This window comes from Meleagris gallopavo, chromosome 8, assembly GCF_905368555.1.
Source record: "Meleagris gallopavo chromosome 8, MGAL_WU_HG_1.1, whole genome shotgun sequence".
NCBI lineage: Eukaryota > Metazoa > Chordata > Aves > Galliformes > Phasianidae > Meleagris > Meleagris gallopavo.
The window spans coordinates 26065865-26080033 of NC_139411.1; the positions used below are offsets into that span (position 1 = coordinate 26065865).

Here is a 14169-nt window from a genome sequence, read left to right on the forward strand (position 1 = left end):
CAGAATCTGGAACACATGTAACTAACTGCTGCATGTGTTTCCTTAAAGAAGAATGACTTAAAAACTGCCTCAATCTTTTGGCTGATGTTGGACTAGTGAGAATGGAAGACGAACCAGAGAGGAGAAATATAAACTTAAAATGGTTGTGGAGCAACTCATCTGGGAGCAGTAGATCTATTGTAACTGAGTTCTGTATCAACTTGAGGCTGAATGCTTCTGCTGCAGCATCTGGAAAGTACTTTGTTCATTTTATCAAATGAAATTTCCCCACCAAGATCAGTTTGGAAGTTGAAACCCTGCACGCTGTTGTGCCTTCAACTGGCAGTGCTCATGAACCAGTGCTTCCTTTAACTTAAAGAGAGCTCTTCCTTTCCCTTTTTGAAGAGAAATTACAACTATAATGAAAAAAGTGGAAAGCATTACAAAACATAAACATGTACTTTACAGTCCATTTTGGACTGTTTAGAATAGAATACAGAATCATTAAGACTAGAAAAACACAAGATCATCAAGTCCAATCATCAACTCATTCCTGGAGCAAATCTCCTGGGCATGCTGTGGTTCAGTGTGGAGCAATCTTGGTGTGCAAAATTCTGCTCCAGTTCTGCTCTGATGCTCTTCAAGCACAAAATGACATTCAGTCCCTATAAGCAAACCAGTTTAAAAAATTTCACCCCACCACTCCCAATAGCTAACATTCAACTGTGATCGTTAGTGCTGTCCACTTGTTCCTATTACACTACTAATTACTGTCAATATAGATAGCAGCTATTTTGTCACTGCATAGTCAAGTTCAACAGCTCCTCAGCTGGAAGACAAGCTTACTCTTGTCATCTTTCTTTGGCTCTAGACTTCAGAGATGCAGAACAGAAAACATTCCAGTAAAGACTAAGACTGTAAACCATGCAGTTTACAAGCCTTCATAATAATAACTTCTCACATTCTAGAACAGCACAGATTTTACCCCTTTGCTGTATTCTCCTCTCAGCCCTTGCTAACAGGGAAACTACAAGTGAAACATATTCCTATACCACTAAAGAATAGCGCTTCTAGAAAATAAAAGTGTTGTGATTTCAAGAGGGAAAAGCAACTGCTTGCAGAATACTGAAACTGAATCTAGTTCCCCATTACCACAGCTCAGAAACAACCTAAGATTATGGCTCACCACCAGCAGTAATGCACAGAAGGCTGGAAGTTAAAAAACCACAACAACAACAACAAAGCCTGGGTAGTGCTAGAGGTAAACAGCCTCAGCAGCAGCACAGAGTACCAGTTCTGGCTTGTCTGTTATGTAGTTATTTCTGTATACTTAATATTGTCTAAGAAAAACTTATCTGCTTGAGACAACTTATGCAGGTGGAGATAAACCGGGTGTTAGTTTAGAACATTTATTTACAAAAACTCCCAACTTCTGATATGGAACTAGTCTAAGCCATGTGCTGTACTTACATTTCAAAATCTTTCAGCTGGTACAGGTAATTTTTTTTTAAAAGGTCCTCTTTCTAATAATCCATACCAGATAGTACATAAAAATCTTTTAGCAAAGGCATTCATCACTTAGTGACTAGACTTGCAGAAGTTTTCTCTCTTGGCACTAGTGCTTCTTTTCAGACTAAGATGGATCAGCAACTCCAGTCCCTTGGATACAAGCTCATATGTCAAAGAGAGCAGAGGTTAGTTGACTTCTTATAGCAAGAGCTGTAGTCTTTCTAGTTTAGAAAACAGCTTCTGAAAAACTTGTTTCCCAATAATACACCTTTCCGTGCCTACAAACAAGTTCTTATAAGATCTAAGAACAATTAAACCCACAAGTAAATATGAACGTATTATTTATTTGAGGTGGATAATTCACATCATTAAAAGTCATGGGTAACAAATCTTATCTTGCATTTGGATTAGAGATTTATTCTGTATTTTTCAGGGGGCAGCTTCAAAGAAAGAAAAATATGAGAGATATGTAACAAGCATCACAACAGATGCAGTTGTGGGGAAAAAAAACTAAAAGATGGCTGCTCAGAATGCAGTTTAAACAGCAGAAAGAAAAAAAACCTGACTTGGGATGAGAAAAATCCATCTTGAAGGCAATCCACTGAATGGCTTCTTCAGTTATTTATTGTCAAAAAAAGAATGCAAACCATGGCACAGGCATATTCAACCCTTTCAACTGCGAGGAAAAGAAAATCTTGCTCCAATATAGTCATTGCATAAGTCTAAAGTAATATACTGAAAATTTCAAGTAAAGGATTATGGTCCGAAGTAAAAAACTCCATTTCTTATTTTAAAAAAAGAAAGAGAAGGCTATCTGCTTTTCTTCTCTCCATCCACTGGTTGATCCGTTTCAGAGTCATACTGGCATTTTTCCACACATTTCCTAGGGAACCAGCCTCGTTCTCTTATTCCACCTTAAGATATGGAAAGTTACATTAACTTGGAACAAAACACAACCCACTATTTAAGATAAACACAGGACCGAAAGAAACACCAAGAAAAGACCTGATTTATTTTCTTATCCAAGGCAGCATATAGAAGTCACCCCTAACTTATTTGTCCAAGAATGCACAGAGTCTCTCCCACTGCCTAACCTGTTTTCATACATCTCCAATATTTCCCAGTACTCTACTTTCCTTGCTATTGACAATCTTTTCTCATACCCAATGTGAATCTTTTACAATTCCTCTTCTACTCCTTAGAAACGCAGGAAGTAGCTAACAACCTGCTCTACAACAAACCTTAATGCAACTGATGTCTGTTTGTACATACCCTGGATTTCTGCTATCTTTTTCCTCTCCAGTTAAGGAACCTAAACTCTTTCAGCTTTTCATATAGGTCTAATTTTCTAGCGCTCCAAATATTCTCATTGTTTCCCACTCAACCCTCTACATCTGATCTTCCCTTTTCTGGAGATGTAGCAAGATGTTTGCTTGTGTCAACACTTCAGCCAAATTTCTGAAAACCTTAAGTGGGATGGAAGGATTACTTCATGCATTTGTGAAGCTAGATGCTTCTACTTTTTGCAAATGTTGACTCATCCTAAGATTATGATTGTCTATTTTTCCCCCTAAAAGAACTGCTACTTAATCATTATTTTTTCCACCTTTCCTTATGAAGCTAGTTATTCCTGCCTATTTATAGCATTTTGCTATGCAGTGTTAACAAATCTCATGATATTTTTAAAGTCCAGTTCTCCAAAGTGCTAGTGTTATTTTGAGTTCTAATCCAGGCTTTCAGTATGTACAAAGTCTTTCATCCAGACTTCATTTCACATGCAAAGTTAAAAAAAAAAAAAAAGACTATTTAGCACAGATATCTCCTCCCAACCTTCACAATGTGAACTACTATCATACTCATTTCAGTAAGTTGCTTATGTTTGGTGTTTGAAAGCACTTCCAGCTCACGGAGGCATCCAGCTTCCCATGAGAAGCATGGATGGTTTCAACATAGTGACTGGTGGGTGCCTCTCTTTTGCCAACAAGAAACATACATGAAGTGCATTCACAGTTGTTTGGAAAACGTAAACCAAATGTAAACAGTAAAGACTGTGGATGTGGCTTTAAAGAGAAGAGGGGCTAATGCTATTAAAGTAAGTCATTCTACATTTTGAGAACTGAATACGATACTCATGTTTCTATCCAGAAGCTAGACAGCAGTAAAGTTGATTTGCAACTTTTTAACAGAAAAAAATGAAAATAACTGTTTCATACCATCACCAGCCGAGTTAAGAATCTTCTCACCATACATCCAGTGTCTAGAGAAGAAAGCGTAACAGGTAATTAGATGCCAGAACACATCTCAATATTGCTTTTAACAAAACATAAAAGTGTGGAGCCACTAACTTTAAGCCTCTTGTGGCTAAAATCAGATCCCCTTTACTCAGTGCAATTCTAGGTTCTTCAGTACATGGTGTTGTGAAGAATGTTTTAACACCTTTAGTCACAGGGCAGCAGACACCACTGTAATCTTCTATGGCTCGATACCGCACCTACAAATTTGAACAGAACATGGCAATGTATTACACTGTGGGGAGCTATGGCCTTGCTGAGTGTTTCGTACCAAAAAACACTTAAAGCATCCCACTAGATTTGAGCATAAATGACTACTGCTATGAAAGAGACTCAAAATTCCAGCTTAACTGCTTGACGACTGAGCATAGAGTCATCTTTATTATTAGGAAACTAAAGAGCAAATGCAAAGGAAGCTAAATTTTAATTAAGCAGAGGTTACAGAACACTTTGTGTGGAAACACAAAGCCTTTGTTAATTGCTAGGTTTAAATGAAAAGAAACGGTATCAGTAGTTACTTACATTTATTTATAAGGAAATTCCTAAGTGATGCCAGATCACAAACATCACAAATACTTACACTTCTTACTCGCTTGTCTGCTTTCTGTTTCAGTTGCTCTATCTATAAATGATCACATATAAAAAAATTAGGCAGTGTTTGAGAGGACTTGTGTGTATTCAGCACAAAATGAAGTCAAGTACTGAAACCACTAAACAAACTCAGGAAAATGTATTTAGCATTTAAAAGCACTCACAAAAGCATGTTATTATGCTTTCATGCATATCAATAATGGCAGAAAATTTGACAGAACTTGTGCTTCTTAGTCTATTCCAGTTACTTTAAAATCTGGTACATTATTGCAGAGAAAGGCAGGGGACAGTGGGGAAGATTAACCTGAGATAACATCGAAGATTACCGTCAAACTGTATCGATGACAGCCTTCTCTCACTGGCCAGTCCAGGCCATCTCCCTCAGGAATCCCAGACCATGTAAACACTTGCTTGAAGTTCTTCCATTTACTTCCCATATCATATGGAAAAATAAAGGTTTCATCTGTTTGGTAGTACTGGATTCTGTCTTTGGCCTGGAAATAAAGAAATACAGCACATCAAACATCTTAGGAACTATAGTCGACCAGCAAATATTAAGAAGGCCAGATCACAGGCTCTGTGTGGATCTATGAGCCCCAAAGGTGACCATTTTGGGACAAGAGTAATAAATTCCTACCACACTAACCTAGGCTTTTAAAACTACTTGCAACTAGATGATATAACTGTAGCATTTAGAAGTGTTTGTGGTTTTGTTTGTTTTCCTGATTTACTCTGTTGAACAGCAGAGTCACTTGGCTATACTTCTGACCAATCCATTCCAAGCCTTAATTTTATTTTATGCCTTTTTTAAAGGCTTATGACTAACTATTTCTCAGTTAAACAAAAAGATTTGCACAATTCAGGATGTTCTGCTTAACGACTGCAAATATAATTCAATACTTAGAGTGTTTAGCTCGCTTCAAAGAACTGAGTATAAAGGCATGCTTTAAATATTACACTTTCTTATTAGTGAATGCTCCATTCTTTCAGTAATAGTGACATCTAGTGGAACAATGGAAGAATTTGTTCTATGTTGCAGTAGTATTGTTTATAAAACACATATACGTGCAGTGTGTGTTGAGTCTTCAGAAAGGACATATTACTAGTAATTACTATATTTGACAAAAATTTCTACAGATTATTCCACGTTTAATTATATAGTTGTAACAGAGTTTCACTGTCCAATTACTCAAAGGTCTACAGACTATGATCCAGCTAAACTAGAAAATGTGCAAAGAGAAAGCACTGCAATATTTAGGTACTCATAAATGCTCAAGATCCTACTGATAATCTGACGCAGAACAAAACGAAAAGATAATAACAGAATGTTTGTTTATAACTTGGTGGCAGAGAAGTATTTTCTTAACAGTCAACTTCTGCTTTTGCCATGCTATATTTCTTTTGAAAAATACTGTGAAATCCTCTGGTGATACAGCTATCAATGAGAAATTTCAGAAGATGAGATGAGCCATCTCACTGGTTTTTAGGACTTCTTTTAAAACGAAGGAAAATCTCCCAAGTTTAATCAGTGTATGGGAACTGCTGAATCACGGCCTGAACCTCTGATTGATCACCTGAGGCGAGCAATGAGTCAGCCCTGGGTGCACAGGTGAAGGCAATTCACCTGTACTGCTGGAAGTGGTGGAGCCTGGCTGCACCTCTCCTACAGACATTTAAGAGCTGACTGCCAGTGGGGGAGGATCTCTTCTGGAGATCCCTCCTCTGGAGTTTTGCAGTGAGCCCAGGATACAGGTAAGCATTCTATCTATTCTCTTTTGTATAATAACCTGCTTAGCTAACTTCTCTGGTATATTCCATAATTATAACATCTGTACATTCATTGATTATCCAATCAGAGAAGTAGGAAGTAAAGAAAATCAATGGCCAGAATAAGTCATCTAGAATGGGTAGGAAAGTTGGACAAGATGTAGATGGATAAAACTACTTAGTAGAAGCAATAGCAGCTTAAGTTACAAATGCAAAAAATTCTTGATTTCCTAGGTAGATAAGCAAAGTCCCCTAAAAACAAGTGCTTTTCTAAGGTCACCCTGAAGTTCTCATATTAAATGAGTGTTGCAGTGACACTTTTGGTTCAAATCTGAACAGGTGTAGCGAGAAATTAATAAATACAGAGAATAAACTTTGTTAACAACACAGAACAGGTCTACTGTAATAAAAGCCTACCTTTTCTTCAATCCAGGACTCGATTGAAGTTTTGTTTGTCAAAATGACTTTCATCTAAATTAAATAAAAGTGTTAGATGTATTTTCTGCAGAAATACATTTTCTAGACAAAGAAAACTTCATTTAACAAGCTAGATTTAACTCTAAACAACAGAACAATTGCTTATAAGCTTAACCAAAACATGAAATATTCAAAATTAATATTCAGCATATATGCATGGTAATGCTATCATCCAGAATTACACACTTGGAGAAATACCATATAATATTTCAGTTTATGCTAAGATTGTGGGGTGGTGTTTTTGTTTTTTTTTTTTCATTCCAAAGATCTCAAAGTTTTCAAGCAATGTGCCAGGCACACATTCTGATTTTTCACAGGCAGGGACAAGATTCCCCAAAATACCAAGCATTGGGTATTTTGCCTCTTCCAGAACAGGACTTACACAGCACATCTCATCTTTTCTTTTTTTTTATTAGATTTTTCACTACAAAGTTCTAAGGAGGAAAAAGCAACTAAAAAAATCTTGAGTAACACAGCTACATAAACTCTAAACAAGTGTTCCTATCACAATTCTGCCTGCAGTCGATACCAGTAACAAAAGAGGTGCAAGTCACATCTTTTAACTTGTTTCTAACAGAAGCAATAAGCTTACCTGAATAATAAACAGCATACCAACAGCAATTGTTGTTCCTAATGCCAGTCCTAAGGCAAATAAAGATGCAGCAAATGCAGACAATCCGAAGGGAATAATGGTTCGAGGGTCTCTTTTGGCTGCACTCATATCAATTTTTACAGAACTCCACCCAAAAGATATCTGTGAAGGGAATGCATTCTTGTTCAGATCTGAAACATAATACTTGCTGAAACCAAACTAGTTACCTATAAGTAATCTGAATCTGAAGGTGTGTGCTCAACCTCTGATAGGCTTGTAATGTAAATGGAGTAGATAAAACTTTGTACGTACCTACTTTTCTATATAGTATATATTTATAAAACTGTTTTATAAAAATATATAAAATGCTTTATTGTATATTTATATATAAATAACTTTTCTTGTTCTAATTTTTCCTCTTCATTCTTTGTTGAAAACGAAATCAAAATTGCTATGTTGCAAATTCTACCACAAACTAGGCCTAAAATCTGCAGCAAAAATCCAGACTCTGGATACACTACAGAACACATTCAACAGTTTCTGAGAGAAAACATGTGCACAGCACAGTATCTATTTTCAATTGGAAATGCTATAGGTTTTCCTCTGAAAGCTTCCGCAAGTAGCAGTTCTCACTGTTATTGCTCTGCAAATACAGCACAGAGCTGTTATCTGTTAGACTGAGTTAATGTTTTCAAGCTTTTCAATGCAACCACAAAGGTTAAAAATCAAAGCTCAAAATCTTAACCATAGATCTTGAATGAGGGATGTATTCCACAAGAAGCTTTCCTAACTGTTAGCTCTGCTAACTTTTTCTACTTTTAAAATAAATTTAATGTAATTTCTTTGTGGCTCCTGAGATATATTATATCATCTTCTCCTTGAAGAAAATAATACAATTCTAAAGAGTGGAAAGCAGAAGAAAATAAATAGCATTTAACTTGTGGTAAAGTATAACACATGATATGTGCTACTCGTAATCAGTGTTCAGTCAGTGCAAAGCTCTAGCAAACTACCTGTGGCTATGACAAGCAACTGGAGAGGAAAAAAAAAAAGTGGGGGTGGAAGAAGAACCAAACTTTTTTTTAATCCCTCACCTAATACTGAACATACTTCTCAGAATGCAAAGAGCAAAACAGTACACGTTGAAAGAACAAAAAGGAATTCCATGTGCTTCTTTTCAGGAAACCAAATTATCCCACACCCCAAGAATAAACAATCCATCCAACTTTAAGAACATCTTAAGCACTTAACTATGTTTTCTTACTCTGTTGTAAAGCTGAGTGTACATAGTCATTACAAATATGAAAGATGCGTGAATGCATCCTAGTGGTGCTAAGAGGAGAAACAAAGTGAAAGATGCATGATTCTGGTAACCACAACAGTTGTTGATCCAAGGGCAATGGTGATCCATCTTCATGACACACCTGTGAATAATAAATGGTGATTAATATAGAGGACATCAGTGATGTTTTAAAAGAAAATCAAAGGAAAGGATGGCTAACTTGCTACAACTTAATCTTCATTCAGTCCCACCGATTTCTAAGAAATGAACAAAGTATGTTTTGGGGTTTTTTTTGTTATTCAAAATAGTACTTCATGCTGTAGAACAAAAGAAAGCAAAACAGAAAGTACTATAAGGTTCTACTCTCATCAGTTGTCCTTCCTTCTCTTTATTCAAACTTATTAGTTGCTACTAAACACCGTATTTCAGAGCCAACATGCAGAGGCATGGGAAGTTCAAGAGCCACGCATGCAGTAGTTAACCATAAATATTACTGTCACTTCTTTATAAAATAAGCACACCAGGAAAACAAAATATCAAATGTCCTTTGGGCCTACTGAATACAGAATACACAAAGATATACCAACAGAGGTTTATTAAGAGACATTAAATGTCTCTTGCTTTACGTAGAAGGCCCTCTGAAGACTTCATTAACTGCTATGTACTAACCTCACACCACTTACTGTCATGGTTTTATTGGTTTTAAGCAATTTTGCAGACCTAAGGTATGTGATAAACAAAGGGCTGAATTACACAAATATCCAGCTTCTCTGAAAACAGGTAATTGTTTTCAAACTACTGATCTCATTTGTCTTTTATGATACTATATTCCTGATAGGAAGCTCAGTTTCTACCTTCTAAAGAACTAATGCTTTTTTGTTAATGTATGCTTAGTTGTTGCTGTACAAGTTTTTGAAAACATGACCATAATCATCAGCTCAACTGTTTCTGAAGAAGTTCCTTAATCTAGGCTAGAAGTCTCACCCTATTCACAAGGGCCACCACAATTTAATCCATTAATGGACTGAAAACTGCCATTGCATAGAAGATTTTCAGTTGTGATTTACATTAACTACTTCATTGCACTGCTGCAATCTAGAGATACACAGAGAGTGAGTTACTTTGGCCAGAGCTGAGGGGCAGTAACTTCTTAAAACATATCAGCAAAACAATCAGTAGACTGTTCTGTGGTTTCTGCTTTTAATAATTTAGTGAAATAAACTGGAACTTGCTTTTGTAAAGATAATCACAGAAATCTGCTGACATTTTCTAATATCTTCTCAACATAAGGATTGTTACTGAGAGAAAGGAGTCTTATTTTAAAACTCAAGAATGATGCAGCAAATTGCAACACTGCTCTGTTTTCAGTCTCTACTTCCTGAAAGCACTGATTGGGTATCTTGTATTTATAGCAACAAGTAAGTGTGCACACTGCAATACCCTCTTACCATGTTCTCCAGCAATCCTCCAGAGGAGGACCTACCCAATAAAAAGATAAATGCATCTATAGCCTGGACTACAGACAGCACAAGTGGCTTGCTTTTTTCAAGACACACTAAATTACAGTGCAGCTATTTACAATAAAAGCTTAAAAAAACATTAGCTCAAAACAGATCTGTTGGAGGACTAACACATAAAAAGACCCAAAAGGCTTACCACTTCACTTAAATAGACCTCTCTTGAAAAAAAAAAACCAAACCCTGTGGGGTTTGGTAAGAATGGTAAGAAACAGTCCAAAATTTCCTCTTAAATCAACAAGTTATTCCCATTTGGAAAGATAGCATAACAGGCTTTCCTGCTCACTGAACGTGAGGGTACATGGACTCGAAATTAAAAAAAGGATTGAAAGATTTTTTGATATTTACACAGGCTCATCTCTCTGAAACAGTACTGACATATTTTAACCCTGCCAAGTTCCCAAAAGAAATTATTTCCAGCTGAAAAGAAAACGTTAAAGGCAAGTTATTCATTTTCCTTTAATTAAAACACAGTAAGAACACAAAGAAGTCATACAACTGAAACTGGAAGTATTTGAAGCAGTGTTCGTAGTGAAATCTTTAAAATATATACAGTACAAGACCAGAATGAATTTATTTTAACAGCTCATCGCTAGCATTGAAGTTGCTTTTCATACAGACAGAAACCAATTTTAAAGAGACTGTACCTGTTACACTTTCGACAGTGGTGTGAACGTGGTGCCTTGTAAGACTGACACACTTTACAGTACTGGAGATACATGCAATCCTGAGATTTTTCCTTTAAATAGAAGAATGGGCATATTACACAGAATACATAGTTCTGCTGACAACACATATCTTGGCACTTGTATGGCAGCCTTGTGCATATCCGCCCTCTGGCAGGGTGTGTTCCATAACCCAACCCTCCTAAGCCAAAACAAAAAATAAAAGAACTCTCTCCATTATCAACATAACCATCACTGTTGAAAGTACTGCTTGCTTAAACAAATAAGCAATTTGGAGAAATAGCAACTGTGCAAGCAGGGTTTTATAGTGAACATCTGAGAATATAAACCAGCATGGGGCCATTATCACTGGGAAAAAAAATGGAAAGAAAAGAAGTTGTGCAGAAAGATGAGATGGACTTGTAGACAGTAAGCAGTAACAGTGGGCCAAGTGGAGTATCCCAGTATCCTGCTGGGACTATACTTGGATACTCTGTAGTGCACTTCGTTTTGAGAAACACTCCACAAGTAGGAGTGATTATTACTGATTTGTGCATCATGGCCTGAGCTCCAGCTCTGGGCAGCTGTCTGAAGATGCTGAGTCTGCATTGTTCTGGCCCCAGCTACTCCTCTTCCCACAGGTTACTGAAGCAAAGGGAATGCAAACTTCTACCTTGTCTTATTGCATTGCACGTTAGACAGAATCACACAGTGGCTGAGGTTGGAAGGTCATCGATCAAAGAATTCCAACCCCTGCCATGGCCTGGGTGCTCCCACCAGATCAGGGCCTAATCAAAGCTAGCCCTGAATCCTTTCAGAGATGGGGCAGCCACAACCTCTCTGGGCAGCACTGCCAGTGTGTGAGTAAAGAATTTCTTCCTAACATCTAACCCAAATCTCCCTTATTTTAGTTTAAAACCATTCCCATTGCCCTTTTACCATCTGCTTGTGCAAAAAGTCAGTCCCCCTACTGCTTACAAGCTCCCCTCAATTACTGCAAGCCTGCACTGAGGTCTCCCTGGAGGCAGCTCTCCTCCAGGCCGAACAAGCCCAGCTCCCTCAGCCTTTCTCCTCAGAACGGTGCCCTCTGATCATCCCCGTGGCCCTCCTCAGGAACGAGCACCGCGTGACGGCTGAGCGCAGCACAGAGGGGCGCGGAGCACGGAGGCGAGCGGAGGTTCCCACGCAGGCGCGGAGCGGCCCGCAGGACAGGTGTGAGCACCCCCAGGGCCGGGCCCGGCCCCCCTCAACCCCAGCCCGCCCCGCCGAGCCGAGCCCAGCCCGGGCACGAGGCCGCGCTTACCGGTGTCCACCCCAGCGGGACGTACCCGGGGCCGACAAACATGGCGTTGAAATAGTTGTAGAGAATCATGACTGTCCAGTTGAGGAGCATGATGAAGTTGACGCTCCCCCCGGCCGTGTCCAGGGGCCAATACCAAAGCACGGCGTCCGCGATGGCGGTGGCGGAGCAGACGATCACCACGGACAGGGCCACCAGCGGCCCCCAGTGGCACAGCCGCCGCACCTCCCGCAGCCCCCCGGGGCCGCCCATGGCCGCTACCGCCGCCGCCCGCCCGACGCCTCCTCGCCGCCGCGCATGGCTCCCTCAGCCCCTCGCCGTCCCGCCGGGAGGAACGGGAAAGGGAAGGGGAGGCGTTGAGGCCCGCCGGGCCTCGGCCCCGCCCCGAGAGGCGGCGGGGAGCGGGGCCGCCCGCCCAGCGCGGCCCGCGAGGCGGAGGCGGTCCGCGCGCTATTGGGGCCCGCTGGGAAACAGACGGCCGAGGGGCGGGCGGTGCGCCGGAACCCGCGGCGGCGGGGACGGCTTTGCGGGGAGCAGAACGCGGAAGCGGCTTTGAGGGGAGCGGCGGAGCGCGGCGTCTCCGCCGGGCCGACCCCGCGGCGGGGCGAGGCGAGGCGCGGCCAGGCCATGTCGTCCGATTTCGAGAGCTACGAGCAGGACTTCGCCGTGCTGACGGCCGACATCACGGGCAGGATCGGCCGGGTGCCCAAGCTGCTCGGAGGTGAGCGGCGGGGCCGGGAGCCGCCGGCTGCACGGAGCCTCCCGGTGGCGGAGCGGGCACGGCGCTGGTGGAGCCGTCGCCGAGCGGCCGTGAGCCGCGCTCCGTGCTGAGGGATCGGCCCTTGGTCTCTGTTAGGCTGAGCGAGTGCATGGGCTGAGCTTGTGCGAGGTTTCGTCCGAATCGGTGCTTTTGCTGCCTGCTGTCAGGGCAGTTGAGGCTGTGCTGACTCGCATGTAAGAGGAAATCGGTGCTTGTGTACGCCGAGGTGTTTGTCACCCGCTGCTGTACTCATGCGTGACGTACCCTTGCAGGCATGTCTGTGAGTGTGAGGAAGAGAGATAGAAATAAGACTAACCCAGCAGCTGAGTGTGAATCGGTGCTCTGATGTGGTGCTCCTGAATGGAGCAGAGGGAAGCTGAAATTGGGTTTCCTCATCTCTTCCTCACGCAGCTCACCTCAATGAAACCTCTGTATTCGTTTCACTGCCTCTGTTTCCCAAAGTTTTAGGATGCTCAGACTGTGGGAGTGCGTATCATACAGAGAGGGTGTCACAGCACGCGTGCTAATGGTATGCTTTTCTATGTGACTAAAGGACCGAAGTGTAATGTCTTGTTTTTAGGGTGGTGAAGCGATGAAGTAAATTCTTTAAAGAGAATTTTAAGGTGGTTAACTGGAACATGTAATCTCAGTGCATTGCTAAGCCAAAGGTCCAGAATGCATTTAAAATGAGTGAATAGGGATTTTCATAGAATCATAGAGTCACCAAGGTTAGAAAAGACCTACACAATCATCCAGTACAGCCGTCCACCTATCACCCGCAGTTCTTACTAAACCATGTCCACGTGTAAACATCTGTTTGGTTCTTGAGTCGTAGAGTCATAGAATATCTCGAGTTGGAAGAGACGCACAAGGATCATCAACTCCTGGCTCCACACAGTGCTATGCAAAAATCAGTCCATATGTCTGACAGCATTGTCCAGGCGCTTCTTGAACTTTGGCAAGCTTGGTTCTGGGAGGTTATATCTAATTCTATGACAAGAAATTAGAAGGTCTCCTGATAAATTGAAGTTTTGATAAATTGGAGTTCAGTGACCAATCATAGGCACGGCTAAAGGATGAGAAGCTTTGCCTCCTCCTTGACTTAGCAAAGCAAAAAAATTCTCTCTTCAAAGTCAGCCACCTTATACACTCTAGAGAGGCTTTGGAGCTTAAATATGAAATTAATAAGGAACATTGTCCTCACTGATGACGTAGCTTGGAAGCAACAGGCTTTGAATTCATAATTCTTTAAGTGGCCACTAGAAATGTGATTTTTTTGTTGTTGGTTTGTTTGTTTGTTTTTTAGAAGTTACTGTCTTATCAGAGGAGAAGGAATGCATGTTCCCTGTGGGATCAATAGTTTGGTACTGAGCTGAATGGCCTCAAAATAATACAACAGCTAATTTATTATTTTAAGAGCTGGCTTTTCCATGTTAGCA

General features: G+C 40.6%; 2 protein-coding genes across 5 annotated transcripts in view; one reads left to right on the top strand and one right to left on the bottom strand.

Moving 5' to 3' along the window:
- Nucleotides 1–1812: 1812 nt before the first annotated feature.
- ZDHHC6 (zDHHC palmitoyltransferase 6) lies at nucleotides 1813–12369 on the bottom strand. The gene is made up of 10 exons (XM_085229578.1): nucleotides 11974–12369; nucleotides 10653–10744; nucleotides 8471–8630; nucleotides 7207–7368; nucleotides 6555–6608; nucleotides 4697–4864; nucleotides 4360–4401; nucleotides 3834–3979; nucleotides 3702–3745; nucleotides 1813–2402 (listed from the first exon to the last, which is right to left on the bottom strand). Exons 1-10 carry the CDS (start codon nucleotides 12220–12222, stop codon nucleotides 2299–2301), a joined length of 1221 nt encoding a protein of 406 aa, XP_085085704.1. The 5' UTR covers nucleotides 12223–12369; the 3' UTR covers nucleotides 1813–2298.
- An 83-nt stretch (nucleotides 12370–12452) lies between these two features.
- The window catches only part of VTI1A (vesicle transport through interaction with t-SNAREs 1A), a 249894-nt gene continuing 248177 nt past the window's right edge, over nucleotides 12453–14169 (top strand). For all 4 annotated transcript variants that reach the window (XM_085229582.1, XM_085229579.1, XM_085229580.1 and 1 more), the window contains exon 1: nucleotides 12453–12691. In XM_085229582.1, coding sequence (XP_085085708.1) covers nucleotides 12598–12691 — 94 coding nt within the window. In that variant the 5' untranslated portion in view covers nucleotides 12453–12597. The remainder of the gene's footprint in view (nucleotides 12692–14169) is intronic.

Bases quoted from the DNA above. Each gene is read 5' to 3' on its own strand.
- ZDHHC6 (XM_085229578.1), bottom strand. From the start codon at position 12,222: ATGGGCGGCCCCGGGGGGCTGCGGGAGGTGCGGCGGCTGTGCCACTGG. The intron at 10,745-11,973 runs GTAAGCGCGGCC...TTCTATTTAAAG, and splicing joins TCCCGCTGGGGTGGACACCG to GAAAAATCTCAGGATTGCAT. The intron at 7,369-8,470 runs GTAAGAAAACAT...TTCCCTTCACAG, and splicing joins ACACTCAGCTTTACAACAGA to ATATCTTTTGGGTGGAGTTC.